General features: G+C 37.8%; 3 protein-coding genes across 3 annotated transcripts in view; 1 reads left to right on the forward strand and 2 right to left on the reverse strand.

Moving 5' to 3' along the window:
• Window positions 1-155: 155 nt before the first annotated feature.
• Window positions 156-10,164, forward strand: mrps35 (mitochondrial ribosomal protein S35). The gene is made up of 8 exons (XM_059336165.1): window positions 156-503; window positions 1,240-1,280; window positions 1,421-1,588; window positions 2,922-2,982; window positions 3,126-3,265; window positions 4,915-5,024; window positions 5,130-5,199; window positions 9,634-10,164. The coding sequence occupies exons 1-8, from the start codon at window positions 371-373 to the stop codon at window positions 9,901-9,903; spliced, it is 993 nt and encodes a 330-aa protein (XP_059192148.1). The 5' UTR covers window positions 156-370; the 3' UTR covers window positions 9,904-10,164.
• Window positions 10,165-11,011: 847 nt separating this feature from the next.
• LOC131972992 (MANSC domain-containing protein 4-like) lies at window positions 11,012-13,158 on the reverse strand. The gene is made up of 3 exons (XM_059334827.1): window positions 12,939-13,158; window positions 12,694-12,828; window positions 11,012-11,877 (listed from the first exon to the last, which is right to left on the reverse strand). The coding sequence occupies exons 1-3, from the start codon at window positions 13,156-13,158 to the stop codon at window positions 11,012-11,014; spliced, it is 1,221 nt and encodes a 406-aa protein (XP_059190810.1).
• Window positions 13,159-16,367: 3,209 nt separating this feature from the next.
• Window positions 16,368-23,884, reverse strand: part of LOC131972993 (transcriptional enhancer factor TEF-3-like) — a 32,978-nt gene continuing 25,461 nt past the window's right edge. Inside the window, exons 10-12 of the mRNA XM_059334829.1 lie at window positions 22,614-22,754; window positions 20,732-20,884; window positions 16,368-17,483 (exon numbers count right to left, since the gene is read on the reverse strand). Coding sequence (XP_059190812.1) covers window positions 17,370-17,483; window positions 20,732-20,884; window positions 22,614-22,754 — 408 coding nt within the window. The 3' untranslated portion in view covers window positions 16,368-17,369. The remainder of the gene's footprint in view (window positions 17,484-20,731; window positions 20,885-22,613; window positions 22,755-23,884) is intronic.

Here is a 23,884-nt window from a genome sequence, read left to right on the forward strand (position 1 = left end):
CAAGGAGTGTAGCCTCGGGGCCATTTTAGGAACTGCTACCACAGAAATATGATTTTACGGGTGCATTTGAATGCACCACATGTTTTCAAAAAGCAGCAGGGAGCTGGCGGAGGGGCGGCCGCCGGTCACACGTGCACGCTTATAGATAATGCACTAGTGTAAAGCTGTAGCCATTAATTTCAACCGAAAAACATTTTAAGCTTCTTTTTTTAAGCGTTAAATCTAGGTGAAGTTCCGTCATACATTACGAACTGTGCTTTTTCACCTGTGTTCACCTGTAGGGGGCAGTAAACTCTCACTCTGCGCCGAGTTAAACGGTTCGCAATTCTCGCGGTTGTCCTTCGCTGCTTACCGTAGTCACTGAGAAAACATGGCATCGCACACAAGTAAGGCATTTCTGTCCCTAGGTCGAATTAATGTTTCTGGTCTTGGACTTCAGAAATCCGTGAGCAGACTCACATATGGGACCCAGGCGCCTGCAAAGTCTTCTGTTGGAAAAAAAGGTGAGTCGCTGCAAAAATAGTTCACATTAATTCGTGCTGTACGTTAAGCTAACTGCTCTAAATGCAGTTCACAAGGCCAAATGAAGGGACCCCTGTCCTTTGACAGTGCAGTTAAGTGTCTGAACCTTTAAATTGGACGGATGAGTTCATACAGTTTTATTCATACACTTTTAAAACGGAGTAACCGATTTATAACTGTAGTAATCTGCTTGAGTGTGGGAAGACTCGGGGGTCTTTGTTGGGGCACTTTTGTCTATTTTATTGGTTAATTATGTCGTTACAGACATTATTATCATTATGACAAGAAGCCCCTAAGCCCCTTCCTTTTTTGAAAATTGACGTAATGACAAAAAGTTACTTATCTAAATAGTTATACTATTATAATCCTGTACATTATCAATATATCAGCAAATCAACAAATTTTCACCTCATATTTACTTTATTCAGTACCACTAAAAGTTTGATAATACATAAAACCGAGGTACAATGTACATCATACATCGGAACATATGATAAAAATGCACCTGTCACATGCAACATACATGCATGGTATTTATGAATTAGTGCAATGTTCAAAATTCAAGTGACACTTCAAGTGTCTTGTATCTGTGGATGAGTGTTAGTAGTATGGATCAAGATGCTGCTAGTGCATTCATTTTGGACATTTACCTATTAAAGAAGTGTATAAGTTTGTATGTGGCTAAACCTGAAACATTATTCATTTTATGCTTTCCAGATAGAGGTGGTAGAGGACCAAAAACAGCCAACAGGAAAGTTGTAAGTGTGCAGCTTTTATGTCTGTTTTCCAAGGCTGGTATATGTTTTATATGTTGAATTGCATATTTCAAGTGAGACGATAATTGACAACAGTATTTTTATGAAAAAAAAATCCTTTTTCTTCTGTATTTTTGTATTAGGGTGGGAGTCCCCGGACAGAAAAGATGCCGCTGGATCAGGACTGGACTGCAGTTTATCCAGCTGCAGCCACCTTCAAAGCCGGCTCCGTCCCCCTGCCTGTGAGGATGGGCTACCCTGTGAGGGGGGGCGTTCCTCCAGAGAAGACCGGCAACTTGGAGCTGATCAAGGTTAGACCTCTTTACTTAAATGGAACCACAGCATGAAGATACATTTTTTTAACCCATTGACGCCTAAAACTTCCTGTAAAACCTCTGGGCGATTTTAAAATAAGCCCCAAAAACCTGAAGTTTTTCTGGAAATTCAACAGAAGTGTCAACGCTTCTACTAAATAATAGATTTTTCAGCCTCTGTAGCAGATAGAAATGAAATTCAAAAAGTATTTGAGAGCTTATACAAATGCTACAAAACGACGTATCCGCTTTCCAGGCTTCAATGGGTTAATCATAAAGAGGAATCAGGAAAAGCAGACCTCTCCAGACAACAGAAATAAACAGAATGACAACAAAGGCTTTTGTATTGGGCTGTAAATTAAGTTGTGTGGCTCTTTCTAGATGTCTAAAAGGATTAAGATCTGTTAGAGGCCGTATTTGGTTGCTTATATCTGTATGTATCCTATTTATATCTTTAGCGTTTACTTTCTAGCGTTCATTATGACGAGTTGAGTTAATTGTAGCTGCCCCATGCTCTTGCAGTACTGATGGAGCACTTTTTGCTGTGCCCTATGGCTCTGATGATTTTGTCTTTGTGCCCGGATTACTGAGCTGCTGTGTCCAGACACCAGCTGTTCCATCTGGACTCGAGCCACTTGCAGATCCACTACTTTCACCCGGCACAGCTGGAACTCTGCTGTGCAGCCTAACGATATTGATTTCATTATCTCGCTCTGCCACGAGGGGCTAAACCGCTGTGCAACCCTTACTTTTGTTTGATGCTTGGAATATTTTACTTATTAAATCACCGCTCAAAGAGGTTGTCCTTCAGTCAAAAGACAAGCCAATAATGTGGATTATGACACATGTATGTGGAATATTTTTTATATCCTTGCAATAAAATCCCACCATGATAATTGTTTTAATGTATTTGTATATTTCAGTGAAAATTTGAATAATGATGCAAAAATGATCATCCTACAATATTGTGAATCATATTGCAATTGGGTAGCAAAATAAGTGCTATTAGATATTTGATATAATAAGTGCCATTAGATTATTTTTTAAATTGTGCAGCCCTACAATATACTTTAATAATATACTATAATAATTGTATGTACTATATAATTCAAAAAGATAAGGAGGACAGGTTTAGTTAAATTTCCCTTTAAAACTAAAGAAATTTTGCATTAAATCATTTTTGTAGGAAATCATAAATTATCTGATGAGTGAATTTTGCTTTACTCTCTTTGGAATATTGATATTAAGACTTCAGGGCATTTTCATGTTTTGTTCCATGAATATTTGTGCACATGAACAACCACATAATCTCGCTCATGATCTCTTTCAGATACCAAATTTCCTGCATTTGACCCCGGTAGCCATCAAGAAACATTGTGAAGCTCTGAAACGTAATTTATTTATTTGTTTGATTTTTATTGTAAAGAGAAAAGCCATTTTTTATTTTGTGTTTTTTTTAGCTGCACAGTATATACTTTAATACAAATATAAAGGCTTATTTATTGAATGTAAACAAAAGTCTCTCTGCTGTCAGCCTTCTGTACAGAGTGGCCCTCCGTCTTGGACACGGACGCCAAATGTGATGAGAACTTCCCCATCAAAATAGAAAGTTCAGACTATGTGTCTGCCGGCTTGACTTTAAGAAACCCTGCAGCTCGTGTTGTTCATCTTAAAGTAAGTTTCCCTGCTCTTCTGGGGAGGTTGCCTTTACCATTTTTATAAATATATAATTTGACAGTTCTGACGTGACGATCTTTGCAGTAGAAAGTCATGTGTGGAGAAACCTGACTTGTACAATGAGATTAGAGATTTACAGGGCTGTATAATCACCAGCTGACATCATGTCACTGTGACTTATCTATAGAGACGTTTATTGTCCAGTGACCTCAAACCAAAGAAGTTATGCGATCATGTCTATAGAGAGATTACAGAATTATAAGCAGGAGTGTTTTACATTTTAACATCTGTTGTTGTTTTTATGTTAGTTTAAGATCTTTGTAAATGTGATTTATGTGTTATGAACGTCTTCTTTTTTTTTTTTTTCTTTTTTTTTTTACCTATAAAAGGAACAAAACATTTTGTCATTGACATATTTGTTGGGACATTTAGATATTCCTCTTAATCCCCCACCCACCACTAATCCAGCCATGTGCAATCCTCCCCACAGACCAGACCCATACATCATGTTAACATGGAGCAACACATAACGACCACAGTCTGAGCATGACAAAATTCACATTTAATATTCCACCAAAGAACTTGGAAGTGATCCAATACAATATAAAATTGGGCACAGTATATATAATTTGAAAATTAAATTCAGAGATCTGCCACATAAAAAAAACAAAAACAACCTTTTCCATCATGTTCCTAATATTTAAACAATCGCAGTACTTCTATGTGAAGTTGTTGGTCTCATTTTTCAGTTTCACAGGTTGATATAAACGCAGAACAATGTAAAATACAGTTGTCTTGGTGGCTGAAAAAGTCTGTCTGGCTTCGATTTACCAAAGAAAGATTTTATTTTTAGCTGCTTATGTGGATGAGGCTACATGTATCAAACGGGCTTTTTCAGCACTCAAATGAAATACTGCTTTAATATACAAATACTCACAAATTTAAACTATCTGTGACCAAAAAAAATGTAATTATCCCAGGTGGAAATGTGTCATTTTTACCATTTAATCACCGGCCATCTGCTCCACTGACACTTTGCCTTAGATAATATCAGCACGGTGGGAATTATTCAGACATTAATCCAGGTGGATTAGGCAGGAAGGATTAGAGGGCAAATCTCACACAGTTTCATTTTAACAAAAATGTATTCCATCTTTGAATGGTGAGCGTATGTAGTTTGGTTACATTTAGTTGTTTATTTAAAACGGGGTGAAAATAGTGATGAAAGAAAATCCTGGAATCTAAATCTGTGGCAGGGTTTGAGCCGGACCAGACATGTGGTTCAACAAATTTAACTACAGCAACTGACGTTTTCCCACTAAAGACATGTTCACATGTACCTTGTATTACAGAATCAGAGCCATGAAAAATAATGTAATCAAGGAATAATCTCCGTTTTCCATCTACCCATTGTGCAAGGGGCTTTAAAGTTATTCTGGGCGATGGCATAAATGCTGATATTTCATCTGTAAAAAATATTTTAATCAAGCTTTGTATAGTTTGAAAAACAAACATTGTAAGTATGGATTGGAGGCAGGAGCCAGAGTACATAATGACACATGAACTCGGTTAAAATGTGTCATAATCTTACAGTCTGTATTTGTCTTTACGTTGCAAAGCTTAAATTACTTTCCTTGTCGTCACAGGTTAAGCTGTCCGATCTGAATCTGGATGACCATGCACGCAAGAAGATGATTAAACTTGTTAAGGAAAGATATTGCAGTGATACTGATATCCTCACTATCAAAACCGACAAGTAAGCACTCCTTTTCAATATTTCAATGTACCTAATGATACAGTGAGGAAATCAAACAAATGCCCTGAATCTCTGACCTTTGTTGACCTTTCCTCTGTCTACCAGCTGCCCATTGAAACAGCAGAACTATGACTATGCCATGTACCTGCTAACTGTCCTCTACCACGAGTCTTGGGTGAGTTTAAGATAATGTTGTGACAATTTCATTATTTTTTTCTCTAACTTGCTTCGTCCAGATGTTGGCATTGATCAGGCAGCTAAAGAAAAATTCTCCCCTGACCCAAAAGCCACTGTCAGCAAATAATGAAGAATTATCACAGGCTTCCCATAGCGTGGGTATACCCATACTGCCTTGCACGCTCGATTTGTCCCCTTGATGGTGTGAGCATTTAAATATCAATCAGCAATTTAGAAAGTATAAAAAATGACAATTTACTGCAAAAGAAGCTTTAGAACCAGTGTTTCCCACAAGGTTTTCTGGTCTGGGTCTGGGGGCATGCTCCCCTGGAGAAGTTTTTTGCCCTAAAAAAACCTAAATGTTGTGGTCTCTCACACATTCTAATGTCACTATTCCAACTTAATCATTGCATATTTTGAATGACTTAATGTAGAGGAGAATAAGGGTTCTCCTGTTTTATTTAAGGCATCATATTTTGGCAGTCTTCTTGTTAATTCTGTGGTGGACTCTGATAACCCCCTATTCTGAATACCCCATCAGATGATGTTTATTCATTTTTAATACATTATAATGGCCTTATTTTTTCTTAATTTAATTTACTACCTTTTAAAGAGACAGCAATTATATATACATGGTCGCCCATAAAGTTGAAATACAATATTTTTTACCTCTTTCCATGAAATGATTGTGACAATGTGAGTTATATTTGACAGATAAAGTGTTTATCTTCTCAAAACTTTATTAAACGATCTCTTCCAAACATTTCACAATGAAAATGAAGCTACAATTAACAGAGGATTGTATCTGAAAACAAAATGATTCCAACTTTATGGGCGACCTATGTATATATTTTCTGTATGTATGTCATGTTATCCAAAACAGTGATGTTAAATAGTAATAAAAAGGATGTTAGCACTATAAACCAGCAGCTTGCACATCATGCACATGTAATTTATATGAAGGCAAAATATTATAATGAAAAATTATTATATTAGATAATAATTCAGATACACATTAAAAATAAAATAAATAAAAATGTAAAGTTGTTAAAGACAAATTACAGCAGAACACCACTAATATATTTCTATATTAACAATATAGAAACTAAAACCAAACATACAAGACAACAGAGGACTGAGACAGATCATAGTTATATGGACTTGATCTCAGTATAAAAATATTTAAACAATAATAATAAAACAGAAATAGCCGTTAAAGATTCCATGGTTGCTATGTTTGTCTCTAAGTAAGTCAAGTATATAAGATCAGAATTTAAACAAAAACAACTTCTCAGACGGTCAAAAAAATATCTTTCTGAACTTTCACTCGACGATTTCTCCGAAATTATCTCTTCAACTCTTAACTTTTTGCATCCTGTCAAGAGTTAAAGACCCAAAGTGAAAAGTTACAGCGAGAAAAGTGACTTCCATCATGGAAAATGTGAGATTTAAACACTGAAAATCTGCATTGTTTTCTATTTATTTTACCATTGAGACATTCAGATCTCTCACAGTTTACTGATGTTTAGTCAATCTGCTCTGTTTAAACCTTCCATTATAAATAGTGTAAGAGAGGATCGTTTTTACCGTAATAAAGCACAAAACTCTGCATTTATTTTATTCAATATAAAATGATATATTATGTATTTATATAGCAGGGCTCCAGACTAACTCATTTTAACTTGACTAGCTTGAAATGTATAGGGGCACAAGCAGTAATTAAACGCAATTATTCACATTTACCCTATTTTAACTTTATAAGGCCTACTAATAAATGCTTCGGTAATGAATAAACAACTACTTTAACCTCTTACCATTTGGGGTGAATCTGAAGATTAATTTGAGATGAGGCTCAGCACTGTGTGGCAAGTTGTTCTGGTCAAAAATATCTAATAAAAAATGAATTATTATAATAAATTATTTATTTATTTAATGAAACCTATTATGGTGGATAAATGGTCATAACAATAGGGTACGCTTTCTAAAGTCCAGTCCATGTTCAACTATGTCCCATAAGTTATTGCAGCAATTTTGGGGTTGATACCATTTGCTACACACATTTGGTGCTGAATAATGCTATTTTATTGATACCAAAAATGGATAAAATGGTCAGAAAAACCCTTCAGAAAATTACTTTAGAACAACATAGTAGAATCCATGCTGTGAATTGCGTTAAAAAACTTAAGTCATTTTGGTGATTTTTCTATTTTCATCGATTGGATGACGAGCACTTCAGTTCTTTAACTGCTGAGAAACCACCTTATTGTCACCTAGGAAATCTGCACATCCTCTAAATGCTCCAGGTCTCTAGTTTGTGGTTGTAAAGTTTCATGAGACTGTGATTATCCTAGAGGTCACAGCAGTGTGCACAAATATTCAAATACAGTAGAAATGGCAAATTTGTACTACATGAGAAAAACTGTGTTTTTTGCCATAAAACTGCATAAATCAGGCATGTCTGTAAAGAGACTTGTGGGAACAAAGAGCCTATTTTCATTGAGATAGCCTGACGTCAGAGGTCACATGACCACTTTAAAAATCGCCTAACTTTGCAGCGTTTTTTTGACAACGTCCGAACATGGTGTCCTGACGTGCTTGGGGTCTATATATATTCCTTAGATCAGTAAAAAAAAAATGGTGGAAAAATCCACCGGCAGGGACTTTGAATGCTGAGAGGTTTTAAGAATATTACAAATATTTAATTTTACATCCTTAAGAGTTTGATATGCCCCTTAAATTTATAATAAAATATGCAGTATTAATTTTTGCTTTTTTCTGTCACTGGAATGGCACAATTAAGATTTTGTAAAAAAAAAAAAAAAAAAAAACCTAAATGTATATATCTACAAAGTTGTAAAAAAAATTCTCCTATCACAAAAATTGAACTATATTTAAGATTTGAAACCCTTTATCTGCATCTTTGGTGACATTTACCTATGGCTAGCGACATGGCACAGTATCTTCTACCAGGGGAATTCTTGTCCATCTTGCTCTGTGATCTGAGACACTGAGCCCATTAGGGAGGTATCAGACTTGCATGGGCAGAGGGATGGCAAACAGCACCATTGTCCAGTTGACATTTCTCTACAGATTGGGGTGAAACAGGCTCCCCTATCAGGTGTTGACCCTGATACTCTTAATTCACATTAAGCCAGCCATGCCCCATCAGAGACGTCTGCCACCAGGTCATTAACCGAGGCACTGCTCACATGAACTTGAAGCCGGCCACATAAAAGAAAATGACTCTTGTTATTGTGCTACCTCTGCCTTTAGGAGCTTTTCTCGGCATGGCTTAGTCACATAAAAAGCAAGTTGGGAAAGGTGTCCGAGCCAGGAAGCTGAACACTGTCCGCTGCCCTTTTGGACACACAATGGAAGGCACAGTGCTTGTCCAGCGGGCTTGTGGGAGCTGTGAGAGTGGCGTAGCGTTCAGGTTGTAACGCTAGCCCACAAAGAGGCCAGTTGTTTAGAGCCACTGAGGTGATTTTATCTCCCTACTCACAGAGATGGAGCTTCCCTGCTAATTCCAGTTTGTGCTAATTCAAGCCAGCGCGGAGAGAAGTTTACCACTAGAGGCACTCTATCTGCATTTGCTGTTTCCATGCCCAAAACCTGTCCTTTCTTTGAAATATAAACATTGTTTGGCAGGTACATGAACTGAACAGGAAAACAGCTTTCTATTTGTCTCCTGGCAAGTTATGAGTTAATCTGTCTGTTGAGCAAACTACTTTAATTACTTTAATTAATCATACTTTATTTAACCCATTACAGTACCCGCAAGGAGTGTAGATCCCTGCCAGTAACTTAAACTGTCAGTACAGTATGTATGAGGATAATCTTTGTTGCAGCGAGGCACACTGCCGAAAATATTTAGTTTAATACAACTCCATTAGGCTTTCATTATTTCAAAGGAAGCTTCTGATCTGTTCCTAAGTATCTCATGCTCCTCTCTAACTACGTCCTGGACCTGCTCCAGACGGGATGTTATGCGGATCAGATATGTATAGCTGTAATGATGGTCATTAACCTCAAACACCTGGAGAGCAGCAAAGCTGAGGCTCTGTTCGCTGCCCTGCTTTAAGCTGCCGCACAATGGGCCGTATTGTGCTCAAGGGAATGTGGTGACAGCTAGACAGGCAGCGGACGGAGCACTACATATGGAGAAATACTATCTCTGTGAGAGGAGCATCAAAGAAGGGGTGAGGGGTGACCAAGGACCCCCATATTTTACATCTGTTGCCATAATGTGTTCCAAACTAGAGACGGAGCCAAACAATAATGTCATTGTTAGTTTTCTTTCAACCCTGCAGAACAAAACATAAAAACTCCTCCAGTTATCTACATATACGGTTCAAATCCGATGCAACAGTCAGTTTGGATATATCTTCTAAATTTGTCTGCGGCAATGTGTTCTGTTTTTGTCCTTCTTCAGAAAACCGAGGCCTGGGAGGCAGAGAAGACTAGAGCAGACATGGAGGAGTACAGCTGGGAGGACAGCCCGTCCCAAAGTAACATCTTGAACATGCTGGTGCGCATGAAAGTGGCCGGGGAAGGAGAAGGCGAGGAGGTGCGAGAGCAGCTGCTGGGACGAAAGGAGGTGCAGGAGTACAAGGACTCTATGACAAGGTTGAAGAATGAAGGAGATAACGACAGCACCATGCTGCAGTACAAGGAGGCTGTGAAGAAGGTGCTCAACCTGTAAGACTGCTTCATATACAAATATATTCATATGAAGAGGGTGACCAAGAGCAGTAGGGACCTCAAAAACATTCACGGCCTCATGTATCATATTGGACTCCATCTATGTACACAAATCAGATTACTGAAGACAATTACTGTTCCATTATACACGAGGACATAACAACCTCAAGAGTCTCAACGTATGTATTTATTTTCTAAAATACTGTGATGCCAACTGTACGATGCTGTCTTTAATACAAAAATAAAAGCCTGATGTATGCTGTCTTTGCAGTTGTGTAAAGTTTGTGTATATGGTGTATGATTAAAGCTTCTCTGTAATGAAAGAACCATTCAGTCCGGTCCTAGCCCAACCTCAGCTCCCATCCCACTGTCGTCACTGTCAGGTCGAGGAGTCGCACCCCCAGAGAAAGGATGCTTTCAGCAGCAGGTTGTTGAAAAGTAGCTCACCCTTCTTAAGGAGTTTTGGTCGTGGTCCGTGCACTTTTAGGTCAGAAGAAACCCGATGTGCTGGACTGACGGAGGGTTAAACACTGAAGGTCACAAGGCAAAGCGTAGTCCATAATCGCAGGGAACAACCCTTGAATTGAAGCAGTCTTTTCTTCTTGGAAGTGCCTATTAAGTCCCACTTAAGACCTGCGTAGACATCTGGCCAAAGTCTTCGAGGTTTGGCATCAACATCAATTTAAACTCAATAAAGTTCATCAAAATGTAGGTCAGCCAAACGGACATCATATCGTCTTTCTTGAGGGAAATATCTGCGGTTGAACCCATTGGCTGAGATCAGATCTTCTGCCAAAAGTCTCTGCGTCATAAATGAAACCAAAATCACGGCAACTACGTATTTTTGGTAATCTCATCTAAGCCACGGAATACCTCTGCCTGTTTAGTTTAAATATACAGATTTTTAACCTCAGTGTCAGTTGACAGTACCTACATTTTCATCCCTATCTGCTTAACAAAATAAAGCCATGTCCATGCTATTAAAATAATCCAGTATGCTAAAAGAATTACAAAAATATAATGGTATATACACTTTATTTTGTCAATTGTCTTTTCATCCTGGATTCCTTCATTAAAAATCTGTAAACAAAAGAAGTCAGTTGCATTTTTCAGTAGTTTTCTCTGACCAGCACATACTTTATCAGACGCATTGAGCCCTTTTTCCCTCTCCACGATGTTCGGTAGCGTCCCATCCTCTTCCTCTGACCCCTCCAGCTCACAACCAGCAGAATGGAGCAACAACAGCTCAGCAGCACTGTAATGCAGATGGCCACTGCAACCAGCAAGGTGTGAGCAGCTACATGCCACCCAGGTCCCAACCCCCCGAAAGTGTCCTCTCCTGTCACACCCTGACCTTCCTCACTGCCTGCAGTGTGGTTCCTCCCCAGGCTGCCTTTGGTGTCATTGGGGTTTTGTTTGCTGCTTTCTATACTTTCCATAAGGGCGGTGGTAGTGGGAGGGCTGGTGGCCAACTGAGAGGTGGTGGTGGTGTGGTGATGGGTAGGGGATGTGGAAGGTTGTGCAGCTGTGGTAGCAAAGGCAGGAGTGGTGCTGGGATTAAAAGGCCTGAGGGTGGCTGCTGTGCTGGATGGAGCAGGTGTAGCAAAGGTGGGTGCAGGAGAAGTAGTGGAGATGGTTGGGGTTGTTGTTTGTGCATGATTCCCTAAAGCTAGTGGAGTGTCTGCAGTGGAAGATAAGGCAGCTGTGGTTATGGGAACTGTTGAAGGCTGACTGGTGCTCTGCAGCGTGGTGGTGGTGGTAGAGGTGGAGGTGGTGAGCACGCTGCTCACTGTGGTCGGGGGTTTCACTGTGGGTGCTGCAGTCAGAGGCAGTGCGGCAGGCGGAGGTGGGTGAAAGAACTGGCGTTTGTCAGAGGGCAGCGGCTCTGAGGCGTTGCCTCGGCTGTAGTAGTGGGGTAACACGCGGACATTGGAGGTGAAGTATTTTCCAAACACCAACAAGTCAGGATCCACACCTAGGAAATACACACGTTATTGAGTCATGGCTCTCATATGTTGTTGGTGTTTCACTTTCTGCTGACATATATAAACATACTGGCTTTCCAAAACTGTGTCTGACATTTTAATCACGAATATTCAGGTTTTTTTTGTTTGTTTTTTTATTTATCTAGTAGCAATTTGTCCTCAAACCAAGTAAAACAAACTAAAAATTTAATTAATTGTCCAGACAAATATTTTTGGGAAAAAACTAACAAAACAATGGCATATTTTACCTTTATAAAAAATATGAACACTTCCCAGTGCTTGCCTGGACCTGTACCAATATGTAGACTTTCTAATTGGTGGAATAATTATTCAGATCATTTACCTCTGAGTTCTGTACTATTATATATAATATAATTTGATTAATATTAACGATGCTTTGGTGTGATGAGTAAGTGATCATTTTAACTACTGTTGAGTTATCACAGTACTATGAGATCATCACATGTTTTGTATGTAAAATTGGAATCTACAAAGTTCTGTTGTTTAAAGTTAATTGTAATAGTGTACACTATTTCCCCCCATAATGTAACTAAAATTAGAATACCTAAAATACCTCAAAGTACCTCAAACACAAAACAGTACTATGTAGCCAACTGCTACTCTTCCCATAATTTAGAGCTCTACTTTATGCAGCATTAATATTTCTCTTGTATTAATAATGTACAACTTTGATAACAAGCCCTGGCTGTAGTATATTAATAAAAGGGAGGCATATTGTAAAAATAAATGTATATAGACTAACCACAAACAACATAATTGAGTTTTTAAGGATACACTTGACTTACCCTTTGTGATGTTATAGAGAACAACGTTGCCTCTGTGGCTGAGAATGCAGCTCTCCAGTGTTGGACAGTGCAGGTGGAAGCAGTTCACGTTTTCTTGAGTGGTATCATAATGAAATATGGCCAGGTTACAGGAAACTGGAAGAGGAAAGACTATATAATTAGTGGAGGCTTACCAAACGAACGAAAAGTCAAAGAATGTCACTGTGGTTTCATCTTTGTGTGTTGAATTCAGAAGCGTTACTTACAGTTCCTCGTGAGGCAACAGGTGCGGCTGCATTTGAGCGCGGTCTCCTCCTGGTAAGACTCGAGAAGCTGCGCTCCTCTCCGCTGAGACTCCTCGATGTCGATGAAAATCCCCGGAAAGCGTCGAATCCAGCAGTTCTTATAATAAGAGGTCGGCGAGCACCTCGACTCAGTGTGGCACGCCAGACTCAAAACCGTCAGCAAACCCCATGTGACATTCATCGCGCGTAATGGAAATCAGACCATGTTAAATTACAATCTGGACAAAGCATCGACATATCTGTGGGAGCTGATTACTTGGAGTTGACAGGCATGAAGTGGAGTCAGTGGTCTGGTTTTACTGGTGCCAGTCCCTCTCCAGGTGTGTCACTGCTACGCACCTGGAGGAGGAGGAGGTGGAGACCCAGTCCCAGCCGTGCGTCAGGCTCAACCACTGCAGCTATTTGGACGCTTGTTAGGGTTATTAGAGGGCTATTTTAATCATGAATCTAATTGAAACGAATTATGTAACAAATAGTAGAACAAACAGGCCTACTTAAACAGGTCTGATGTTAGATTTTGTTAACACTTTACAATAACCATCGTTTATAAATGGTAAACAGATGGTTTATTAATGTTTAATCATCATTTATAAACCGTATATAGACCATTTAGAATGGTAAATACATCATTTATTAATGTTTAACTAACTAAATCATTTATAAATGACAAATAGATGGCATATTAATGTAAGTTTATAGGTACTTTAGAATTAACAAACAATTAAATTATAATTAATAGTTTATTAATAGTTTTAGTTGCACTCATTTTATCATCTATAACACCATATTAAGTATGTTAATGATTTTTGAAATGATTCATATGACTTTAAGAAATTGGTTGACATTTTATTAAGATTAAATACTTTGTAAATGTTAATTATTGGTTTATAAACCATCTATAAACATTATTGAGTTGGTTATTTTAAAGTGTTACCTAGATTTTCACTACAGGATTATTGCTGCCAAAATAATTCACGATAAAGACACTATCGCGATATCTATAAATAGAAAAAAAGTAAAACATAATAACAATAATAATAAGAATTATTATTATTATAAACATAATAGATAACAATATTAATAATGCTATCAGTTAAAAATATTTTACTTCATTATGGATTTTGTCTTTTTTATGGCGAGTGTATGGAACTGTAATATAATTATTGTTTAAATAATTTAATTATTTAAACAATATCATGATGTGTGTATTATAAAGATGATAATCACATAATTATTTTCAATACCGGTATATCATGACACTCTCAGGAATATCATAGGAATATACAGGGGTGGGACACAATAACAGATACACCTTACAATATTCAGTTGGCAATAATATAATCAAATATCTATAAAGCATCACTGCAAAAAAATATAATCTTTGTGAACCTGATCATATCACATCTTACTCAGCAGATGGCTGCCCAGTTGTCATGAAAATATTAAAATTACATATTTTTCTGAGTATTTTAACAACTGGAAGTTTGTTCTTGACTTCATTGGACTGTTTGTGTTCAAAACTTGTGGCATTAGCATCAAAGCTAATGTTTGTGGTGTTTTTAATGGGACTACATGAAGGTCTTTCTGTTATTTTGTTCACCCCTGTGTATGTGTATGGTAGCATTCTGAGCATAAACATGTTTTGTGTTGAGAGAGTGAGAGAAACCAGTTTTGTTTTTCTTATAAATCTTATTTAACGTTTCGACTGTTGACCTTCTGTATGCGTTTGGGACAACTCAATCAGGCCTGTGAATAATCATGTTGATGGGGTTTCAATGACTCCACAGCGCAGGTATTACTACACCACACCGCACACACAGTAAAGTAAATCTTGCTCTAGTTTTGGCAGGAATTAGGCTGAAAATTCACGTAACTTGTGTTCTCTGTGTGAAATAACAAGCCATCTGTTTTCAGTGAGGTCAGACATCTGAGAGTGGATTGCCATAATTAGAGCAATCTGCCTGAATTCTTTCAATTGGGATTATCAGAATAAGCCTTTTGCTCCCTGGTTTTGGATTTGCTACATCTGTTAGGCTGTTTCTCTCACCTATTGTGAGCTTGTCTCTCCATCACACTGCCACATTCTCAGTTTACACCTGGGAGTTGAAAGTACCTTTTTGGATAAAGAGCTTAGGGAGTAGGGAGTGTATAGGCTGCACTTTAAGGGGAAAGAAAACAGTTGTACTTCTACTCAAACAAAGAGGGTACCATTGCATTTAATCAGCCTCCGTTGGATTTTCTTCCCATAGCAGCAGAAACCATACCAAAACTTATTTAGTTTAGATCAAACACTGGTTGATCACATTATATGGGATTATATGAGCAGCTCCACATAGTTTCTGTCGAGGAAGTGTGAAGTTTTCATATATGTTAAATGTAAATCACCAGCTTGACGATCAGACTATCTTCAAACCAGTCTATAAGTTTCACCATCTCAAAACTATCAAGTTGATGTGGACAGGAAAAGTGCAATGAAGTCTCAACACCACCAGATGGCAGCGGCCACTTCCATTAAACAATGTCCCAATTCCATTCTACATACACTCAAAAAAAGCAAACTGGGTGTCTGTTACCTTCTCCTTAGTCTAACACGTAGGTTCTACTAAATAAAATGATGTTTTGTGGTTGAACAGTTTTAAAACATGTAGTTTTAGCATAAAATGCAACACTTTACTAGAATACTTTATGTTAAAACAACCTAATTGAATTGCTGAATATAATACTCTTTAAAAAATATTTATTTCCTGAATAATTACTATTATGCTCATTTCATAATTTTATTTTGTTCTGGGAACAAGTTATTTTTTTGAGTGTACTGAAAGTTTACAATGCTATACTTATTCTAGGTTTTGCATTTTAAGATATCAACATTGTTGCCAATTAAACTTCACAAAGACAAAGAAAAAATGTTATAAGGAGGATAGCATTATTGCTGAAATGCTAAGTTGATTAAGTATAGAAATTTAATCACCAATAACTATCTTAATGTATCAGTTTATCTTTTTCTTTCTTTCAATACTTTAAATTGATTATCTTCAGGTGTTCAGACACCACAAGCAACCAAAAGCTCTGAGTTAAAAAAAAACAAACAAACTTATTTTTATTACCTTTTTTTTATCAATTTCTTTTTTAAATTGTAAGGTCTAACAAGTGATCAAATAATAATCAATAGATAAATTCATACTTTGAAATAATTGTCAGTTGGAGCTCTAGATACTTAGTTTTTTGTTTTCTACCTGAAGCTGTATAGCACCACTTCCTACAATTACCTTTAATGTTTTGGAGGTGCAAGCAGCTCCTCCATTACCTTTGAGCATTGCATTATGGGACAAGTAGTGCCCTTCAACAGTGCACTCAAAAATCAAGCAAATTTATATGCCTGCTAAAATTTGGCAAGTTATTTACTTTTGTCCCCTCTGTAAAGACGACACTGAACAAAATCTGCAACAAAAAACCCCCCGACTACATATGATGTGTATACCATTATGAGTATGTCACGTATTGCAGTAATTTGGACAGGATTAAAAAACAATTATGAGGAGTTACGTAAGAAACACTTGTATTTTCATCTGACACCTCAGGGCAAGTTACAGCTACAGTCAACCTCTGTAATCAGCTTACAAATCCAAATCTGGTTCAAGTTAGCAGTGTTATTATGTGCCTTTTGTTGTAGTCAGATCATTTTAAATCAAAAACAGTAAGACAATACAAGAAACATTTAACATTAAACATCAAACAAAGTGAATACAATAGCTCTTTTAAATCATTTTAGCCTCTTATCTTCATAACTTTGTTTAGAGGAGATGGATGTGGCACTGTACATAATTACTCAAATAACACAAACGATTGGCACCAAAAAACAGTGATATTTTATGGATGTGCAAAGGAGGGATTCTCGCTCTACTTTTACTATTTTTCCCCATTGTAGTTTATATTTAAGTCACTAGGTGGCACCCTGAGGCAGCTAAACTCCTCTGTAGCAAACATCCCCTGCACATGCATGTGTGTGTAAAAGAATCTAAATCAAAAACAAGCACTACTAAAATGAGATGAAAAACACCACCAATGACAACTTTCTCATGCAGGTCTTGTTGGCTAGATTTGGCTCCTTTGGTATAGAGACCACAGCGTGTCATGGTCCTCTTCTCTTTTTCTCCATGCCACTTTTCACACAAAGGATTTTCCAGCTTCCACAATCCCAAATCCATCTCTTCCTCAGCAGAAATAGTGTTCCTGGGCATGCTGACAGAGCCAGAGTCTCTCTGGGCTTCTGACAGAGTTGTATGGTTTCAGCTTTAAGCTTACGGAGGAAGTAGTCCATTGTTTCTTGTTGTTGCTCACTGAAGTGCTACAATGGGTCTAGAACAGGTAAGTTCCAACTGTGTGACTGTGTCAGTCTTTGACTAGCCTGTAAATATGATGCTGTGCTCCATGCTCACTGGTGGACACCTCAAAGACGTAAGCTATGCACAGGAGGGTTTCCAGTGTGTCCCTGTTAGTCACCACCTGTGGACAAAGAAGACACAGGAGGACCTGCTCAGTCAGACTATGTGGGATAAAACCCTATCAACTCTTTATTCATAATTCTTCTAGTATTCAGACAAACCTTTGACCTTTTTGAAGTCACACTGGTGCTCCTAGTTAAAGAATTTAGTAGCACGTCTCCCAAAATGCTCACAAAATGCAGCTTAATGGTTGCAGTCTGGATCCCTGATGTTAGTTAAAAAGGGGGCTCACACTAAAGTATGTGACCACTTATGTTTGTGGTTTTGGTGGAGCCATGGCTTTCCAAAGCAGTGCTAAAGCATTATTACTATGAAGTATGTTCATGCATGCCTTTAAATTATATTCAAATAAAAATAAAACTACAAAGCAGCATATGGGTCAGTTTCTTTTCTCTCTATATATACAGCAAGATCATTCACATTTGAGATAATTTTTCCTCCTAAAAAATAATTGTATGATTATACCTTGACATACTAATTTACCATATATGTAGATGTATATGAATATACTGGGCTTTATGATATTGATTAAACTTAAAGAACAATGATATAGTAGATAGAAATGTCTAATGTAATAAAAAAACATGACATTATATATCAAACTACTGACGGTGAATTATAAATGGTACATGATCTCTCTGGTTTAAAATGTTCGAGCGCAATTTGTTGCACAATGCAACAAACACACAATTTCATCAATTCATAATGTCGCACAGCACTTACATGAGGCGTATCGATCCATTGTGCTCAGCCTTGCAATGTGAAATCTGTGAGTGCACCCATCTGCTGTCTTTATGCATGTGCGTGTGTGTGTGTGTGTGTGTGTATGTGTGTGCACATCTGTTTAGGAGCTGTTCATGGTTAATATGAGCTAAATCAGCCCATTGAGAAACCTACTGACATGCTGCCATGTAGTCGTCAGTGTGGGCTCAATATGGTCATTGTCCCTTGGCCAGTAGGAATGCAACCGCCAATGGAGGGGACACCAATTTCTTTGAACCCTGGTGTTGAGGACCACTTTGTTACTATGGTGACTGTACTCTATTCACTTCTCTGTGTCCGCTTTCTGAAGAGCACATCGGCTCATTCAGAAAAGTCCAACTTACAGTAGAATGGACTAAATGTTTCAACTCTACAAGAAACCATAAAAAAATTCTGTTCATAAGCAGTGAAACATTGCTGCCAGCTATTAATGGTACCCTTCGGAAATATCACACATAACCGTGTTCATTTAGAGACCAACAATTTTCCTGCTTCACATCCTTTACAACAGTGGGAAGCCTGCATTAAGCACTTAAATGACACTGAAAAAAAAAAAGAAAATATGCATATTGAACGTCCAAGTGGCTTTGAATGCTATGTAGTTCCATTCAAACCAAGAATGGTTTGAATGGAACTACATAGGTGATGAATGTGTGTTTCAATGCAGAAATGTCAGAAAAAGTCATAACATGATACATTAAAGCCAGAATAAGCTGTTTATGCCTCCTTACATCTCTAACACAGTCTGCGAACAGTGAATGTGTGATGACATTTAATGATTTTATTTTTAATACTGGCATAATAGTAAGCTTTCTAAAATGGTTCTTAAAGCAATGGTTTGACATTTTTGGATTATATTTATATAGTGTCTTGCTAAGACTTAGAGAAGAAGATTCACGTCAGGTGTAACAGTTTCATTTTCTGTTTATTGTGCATGTTTCAGACATAGTGTCATAATCATTGAGGTTCATAAAGTCATCAAAAGGTGATTAAAAATGCAATAAATAAGGTGTTTAAAAAGTTGATGAGAAGCTGATTTTTTTACTGCAGGTCAGTCTAGCTGAGGGGATTGTGGGAAATGTGAGTTCATGTTAGTTGCATTATGGGTCAAAACAACATTGTTGCAGATGAAGAACATGCAACTCCAGAGTAACAATATTCTACATGTGATCCAACACTGTAATTTTCCATTATATGTTTCACATTCATGTATCATGTTTGAATGTGCCCTAACAACATTGATGATGCATTTGCAAGTTATTTTATTTTATTTCAGCACTTTTCTGTTGTGCTCATGTGTTTCGGACTTCTTAATGAACACTACCATGAGAGACTTAACAGTGAGTGGGAGTTGTATGTGTTTTTGAAACATTTATGTCTTTATTTTTTGTTGTAGTTTTCACGGCGTCTGTTGAAACATGAAGAGAGAGAGCATAACCTTCAAAGACATCTGTATGAATCGTGGCCATGATTTCGTTGGACTTTGCCGTTACTGATGTAACTGCTAGGAGTAGCTTGTCAATCTTCTCATCTAAAACTCAACAAAAAAAAAGAGAATAACCCCTTATAACATATAACCCCTTAATGTTTGGTTGTGGGCAGTGGAGGGGGAGATAGCAGGTCACCAATAGATGCCACATAGAGGCGGGGTAGACCTTTTGAAAGCTGGGAACCTGATGATTAATTTGAGATGCAGCTCAGTAGTGTATCAAGTTGTTCTAGTCATAAATATCTAATAAAATGGCCTAATTAATCAATGAATGAAACCTATTAAGGTGTATAAATGTTTAGAACATGAATGTATGGCTTTCTGAAGTCAATTTCTGTGCTTAATTGTGTCCCATATGTTGTTAACATTTGTTCAACACATATGCTACCTGAATATCTTATATAATACACTACTGGTCAAAAGTTTTAGAACACACCAACTTTTCCAGAATTTAATTGAAAATTATGCAGTTTAATGTCTCAGTGTAATCTGAAATTAATGCATATTTGCAACATTTAAAATTCTTTATTGAGCATGATAGTGTTTTGAAAGTAAAAAAAAAGATTCAAAATCACATTTTATGTTGGACTAAAGGACTAAAAAAAGACATAAAATTACCAAAAAAAGACACAAAATGACAAAAAAAGACACCAAAAGACACAAAATGACTAAAAAAAGACACAAAATTACCCAAAAAAGACACAAAATGACTTACAAAGACATGAAAAGAATTCAAAAATGGACAAAATAGCCCAAGACTCCATAGAGTTAAGTTGTTAACCCATTTCTTGTTCCCTGAAAAAGGCCTACTTGTATAATTCTGAAATGTACATTATTTTTCAGTTTTGGTTAAGCTTACCTTTTTAGCTTGCTTGAATTTCAATAAAAAACTGGAAAAATTGGGGTGTTCTAAAACTTTTGACCGGTAGTGTATATCAGAAGAGTAATCCCCAGCTTCTATACACAATGTACAGTATATCCCTGATTGCTCTGTTTACCTGTAGGATAGTGAAGTTCTCCAGAACGCTGTTCATCATGTACTTCTCCGGCAGGTGCTTAAGCTTGTGGATAAAGTTGATCATATATTCACATAACGGGGAACGGTGGATCCGAAACACGTAGCGTCCATTCTCAAAACGTGCATACTCCGTCTAGGGAAAACAGACACAATACACCATAAAAGCAGTCAGTCATGTATATGAGAACATATACCATGTGCAATTTAAAACACATTAAAGGATACATTGTAAAATCTATTGTAAAACAATAGGGATGCATATTCCACTGAAACTCAATTGGATACATTGGATGTGAACATCTATGTGATAAGCTGTAATATGTGTAATATAATATACCTAATGCAGCATATGGCATGCCAGATATGACAATAAACATATTTCTCGTGACAACAGTAATCAAATGATGAAGCCATTAAATATCATCATGTGGTCTACTGAGGCAGATGGCTCGAGCCAGGGATGTGTGTGTATGTGTTTATATTGTACAATCCATCAGCAGCAGGTGGGGGCAGGGCCGGTTTACGGGAAGCATAACAGTTAGTCATACTGGGGAGATTTGTTAATCATGTCAGTTTCCTGACCACAGATCAGTGGTAATTGACTGGAATCCATCTCCACCAGTTGCAGTCATTCACTCCTCTGGGTGATAATAGTGGTTTTTGACATGGTCATGACCTCTTAATGTTGAAATTTCACCGAGCTATTGAGCAATCAGTGATGCAGGCTTCTTGATGTGTAGCCACATTTAGAGTTCACTGTTGATAATCATAGGAAGTGTGCTATCCCTTAACATTGGATTTTCTGCTCAATGTGAGCCACAAAAAGACGTTTTAAAAAAGAAAGTGACATAAATGCTATTTACTGCATTTATAGGCAATACTCAATTCTGATTGGTCAAATACAGCATTCTGTTATTTCTGTTTAACAGATCGCTGCTATTAAATAAAATAAAAAAATATGTATTTAGTGAAAGCAATAAAACCTTTTTTCAAATTGATACGTTATTTTTGAGGCAATGTATACATTTTTTGGAAGTAGCCCTGTCTTTAAATTAAATCAAGATGAATTAACCTGAAACCAAAAATCTATTCTTGTATCAAGAGCGTTGTCCAAAACAGACATTACATTTATTTTATAATCCTTTTGATGCTATTCAGGCCTTAAAACCTCTACAGAGCTTTCTGTCTACTGTGGGGCAGTTTAGGCATAGTCATACTAGCCCTTGACTAAACTAGCATAGTCATATTAGCCACTGTCATATTTGCACGGAAAAGGAAGCCAATAAAACCCCCTTTCTCTTCCACAATCATTCCGAAATGAACACCTATAAAATGATGATGCAATCTTTTTCTGGCTGTTACAAATAGACTAAAGTAACTCTTTCCTGTAATGTGGGAATTTAATTCTTAGGTTCAACCCATAGCAGCCAGCAGTGCAGCTTTTTTTCCTCCAGCTGAAATCTAGTGTGGAGTTAGCAAAAGCCAGTGTAAAATAGTGTGCAAACAATAACAAGGTGACACAGAAGAGCATATGTGTATTTTCACTTGGAGCCTCTCTCATCTGGATTATGACTGCTCGACAGAAATGGAAACCTGTTCACACTGAAGAACAGATAAAGTCATTCTACAAGTCTATAAGTCTCTGCTGTGTACTGAAATGATACTGCCCTAGAATTGCAAAAAAAAAAAAAAAAAAATGGTTTGGTCCCTTTTCAATGTCAGAAATGATGACAAATAGTTGGAGAACTAAAGAAAACTTTTGTGCTACAATAAATTCAACTTTAAATTAATAATGCTTCATAATAAATGCAGCGTAAGTGTCTCACATAACGCTATACTCTGACAACCACAAGTGTTTTTACCTCCACTTTCTCCACCACCTGCTTGCCAAAGGAGCAGACTTTGGTGGATGAGGTGATAATCATGTTCTCAGAGCTCTCGTACTGACTGGAGACACCGTAGAAGAAGCTGCTGTCATCCTGCAGGTTAATGCTGAGGTCCGCCTGCAGGGAAGAAACAAATATCATGTCAAGATTGACAAGCTAACCTGCTTCACACTAAGCAACTAAAACCTCAAGGATATACAGCACTAGATCCATAATCTACAGTATAAGGAGATATCAGTGTCTGCTTCCCTGCTCATAGATATGGATCTCAAGGAAGATGTGTGTCAGTGTGACAAAGACGCATCACCAGGAGTGTTACGGCTCAACAAAGCTTGAAGATGATTCTCTGTAAAGCCAAGAGGAATCCACTGGCCGGATCCTTGTTGATTCAGTATAACACTGCCAAATCCAGCCTCAGGATTCCCAAGATGTTGTGTAACTCTTTGTGTGTTTTGTTGTAAGACGACAAGACAGAAGTAGATTTTGATCTTTAATATTTGGTGCATTCAAGTGTTGTGTTTACATTGGACAGGTCAATGTGTACAACCAACAGAACTGACATTTTTCATGTAGCTCGAAAGTCCCAAAGTTACTTTTTCCCATGTTTTTATTCCTAAACATGATATGAAAATCTATTTCAACTGAAACTAAATTTGTATACTCAACTTCCTTGTCAAAAACATGACCCAATAAGCAATTTAAAGGCAGTAAAGGGTCAAGTTTCTTTATCCCCGTGTGGATGCAGATTCACCTATCTCTGCTCCTCGCCTTTAAGTTTGAGTTGAGGCGAGTATAATCTGATTTTGGATCAGACTGAGGTGTCGTCTCTGCCGTCAGACAGCTGGGCTGTTTTACCTTTTCCCCTGTCGGGCTCTTGTCTCCTAATGGGCCATTGAGACACCGCTCAGCCTCCTCTCATCTCTTCATCACCCCGTTCATCTTCATCCCTGGCTCATGTAATTCCTCTATTTGTCTTCATCCCTGGGGCCTAGTGACCCTCCCCGAACCGCCATTCCCTGCTTCCCTAACAGCCTGCGAGGGAATTCATCCAATTACAATCAGCAGCATGCAATTGGCTGATTAGATCATGGTGGGCAGGCTGGCTGTGTAACAATTTAGCAGAGCCAGCTCAAATCGGATTCCCTCGGCACTTCAAAGGCGTGAGACAATCCGTTAGGACAGGGCCACGGGCGCTGGGAGGGTGAGGAGGAAGGTGGGGAGCGGGGCAGGGCAGCCAGCGGCCGACA

This window comes from Centropristis striata, chromosome 6 (genome assembly GCF_030273125.1).
Source record: "Centropristis striata isolate RG_2023a ecotype Rhode Island chromosome 6, C.striata_1.0, whole genome shotgun sequence".
NCBI classification, from domain to species: Eukaryota; Metazoa; Chordata; class Actinopteri; order Perciformes; family Serranidae; genus Centropristis; species Centropristis striata.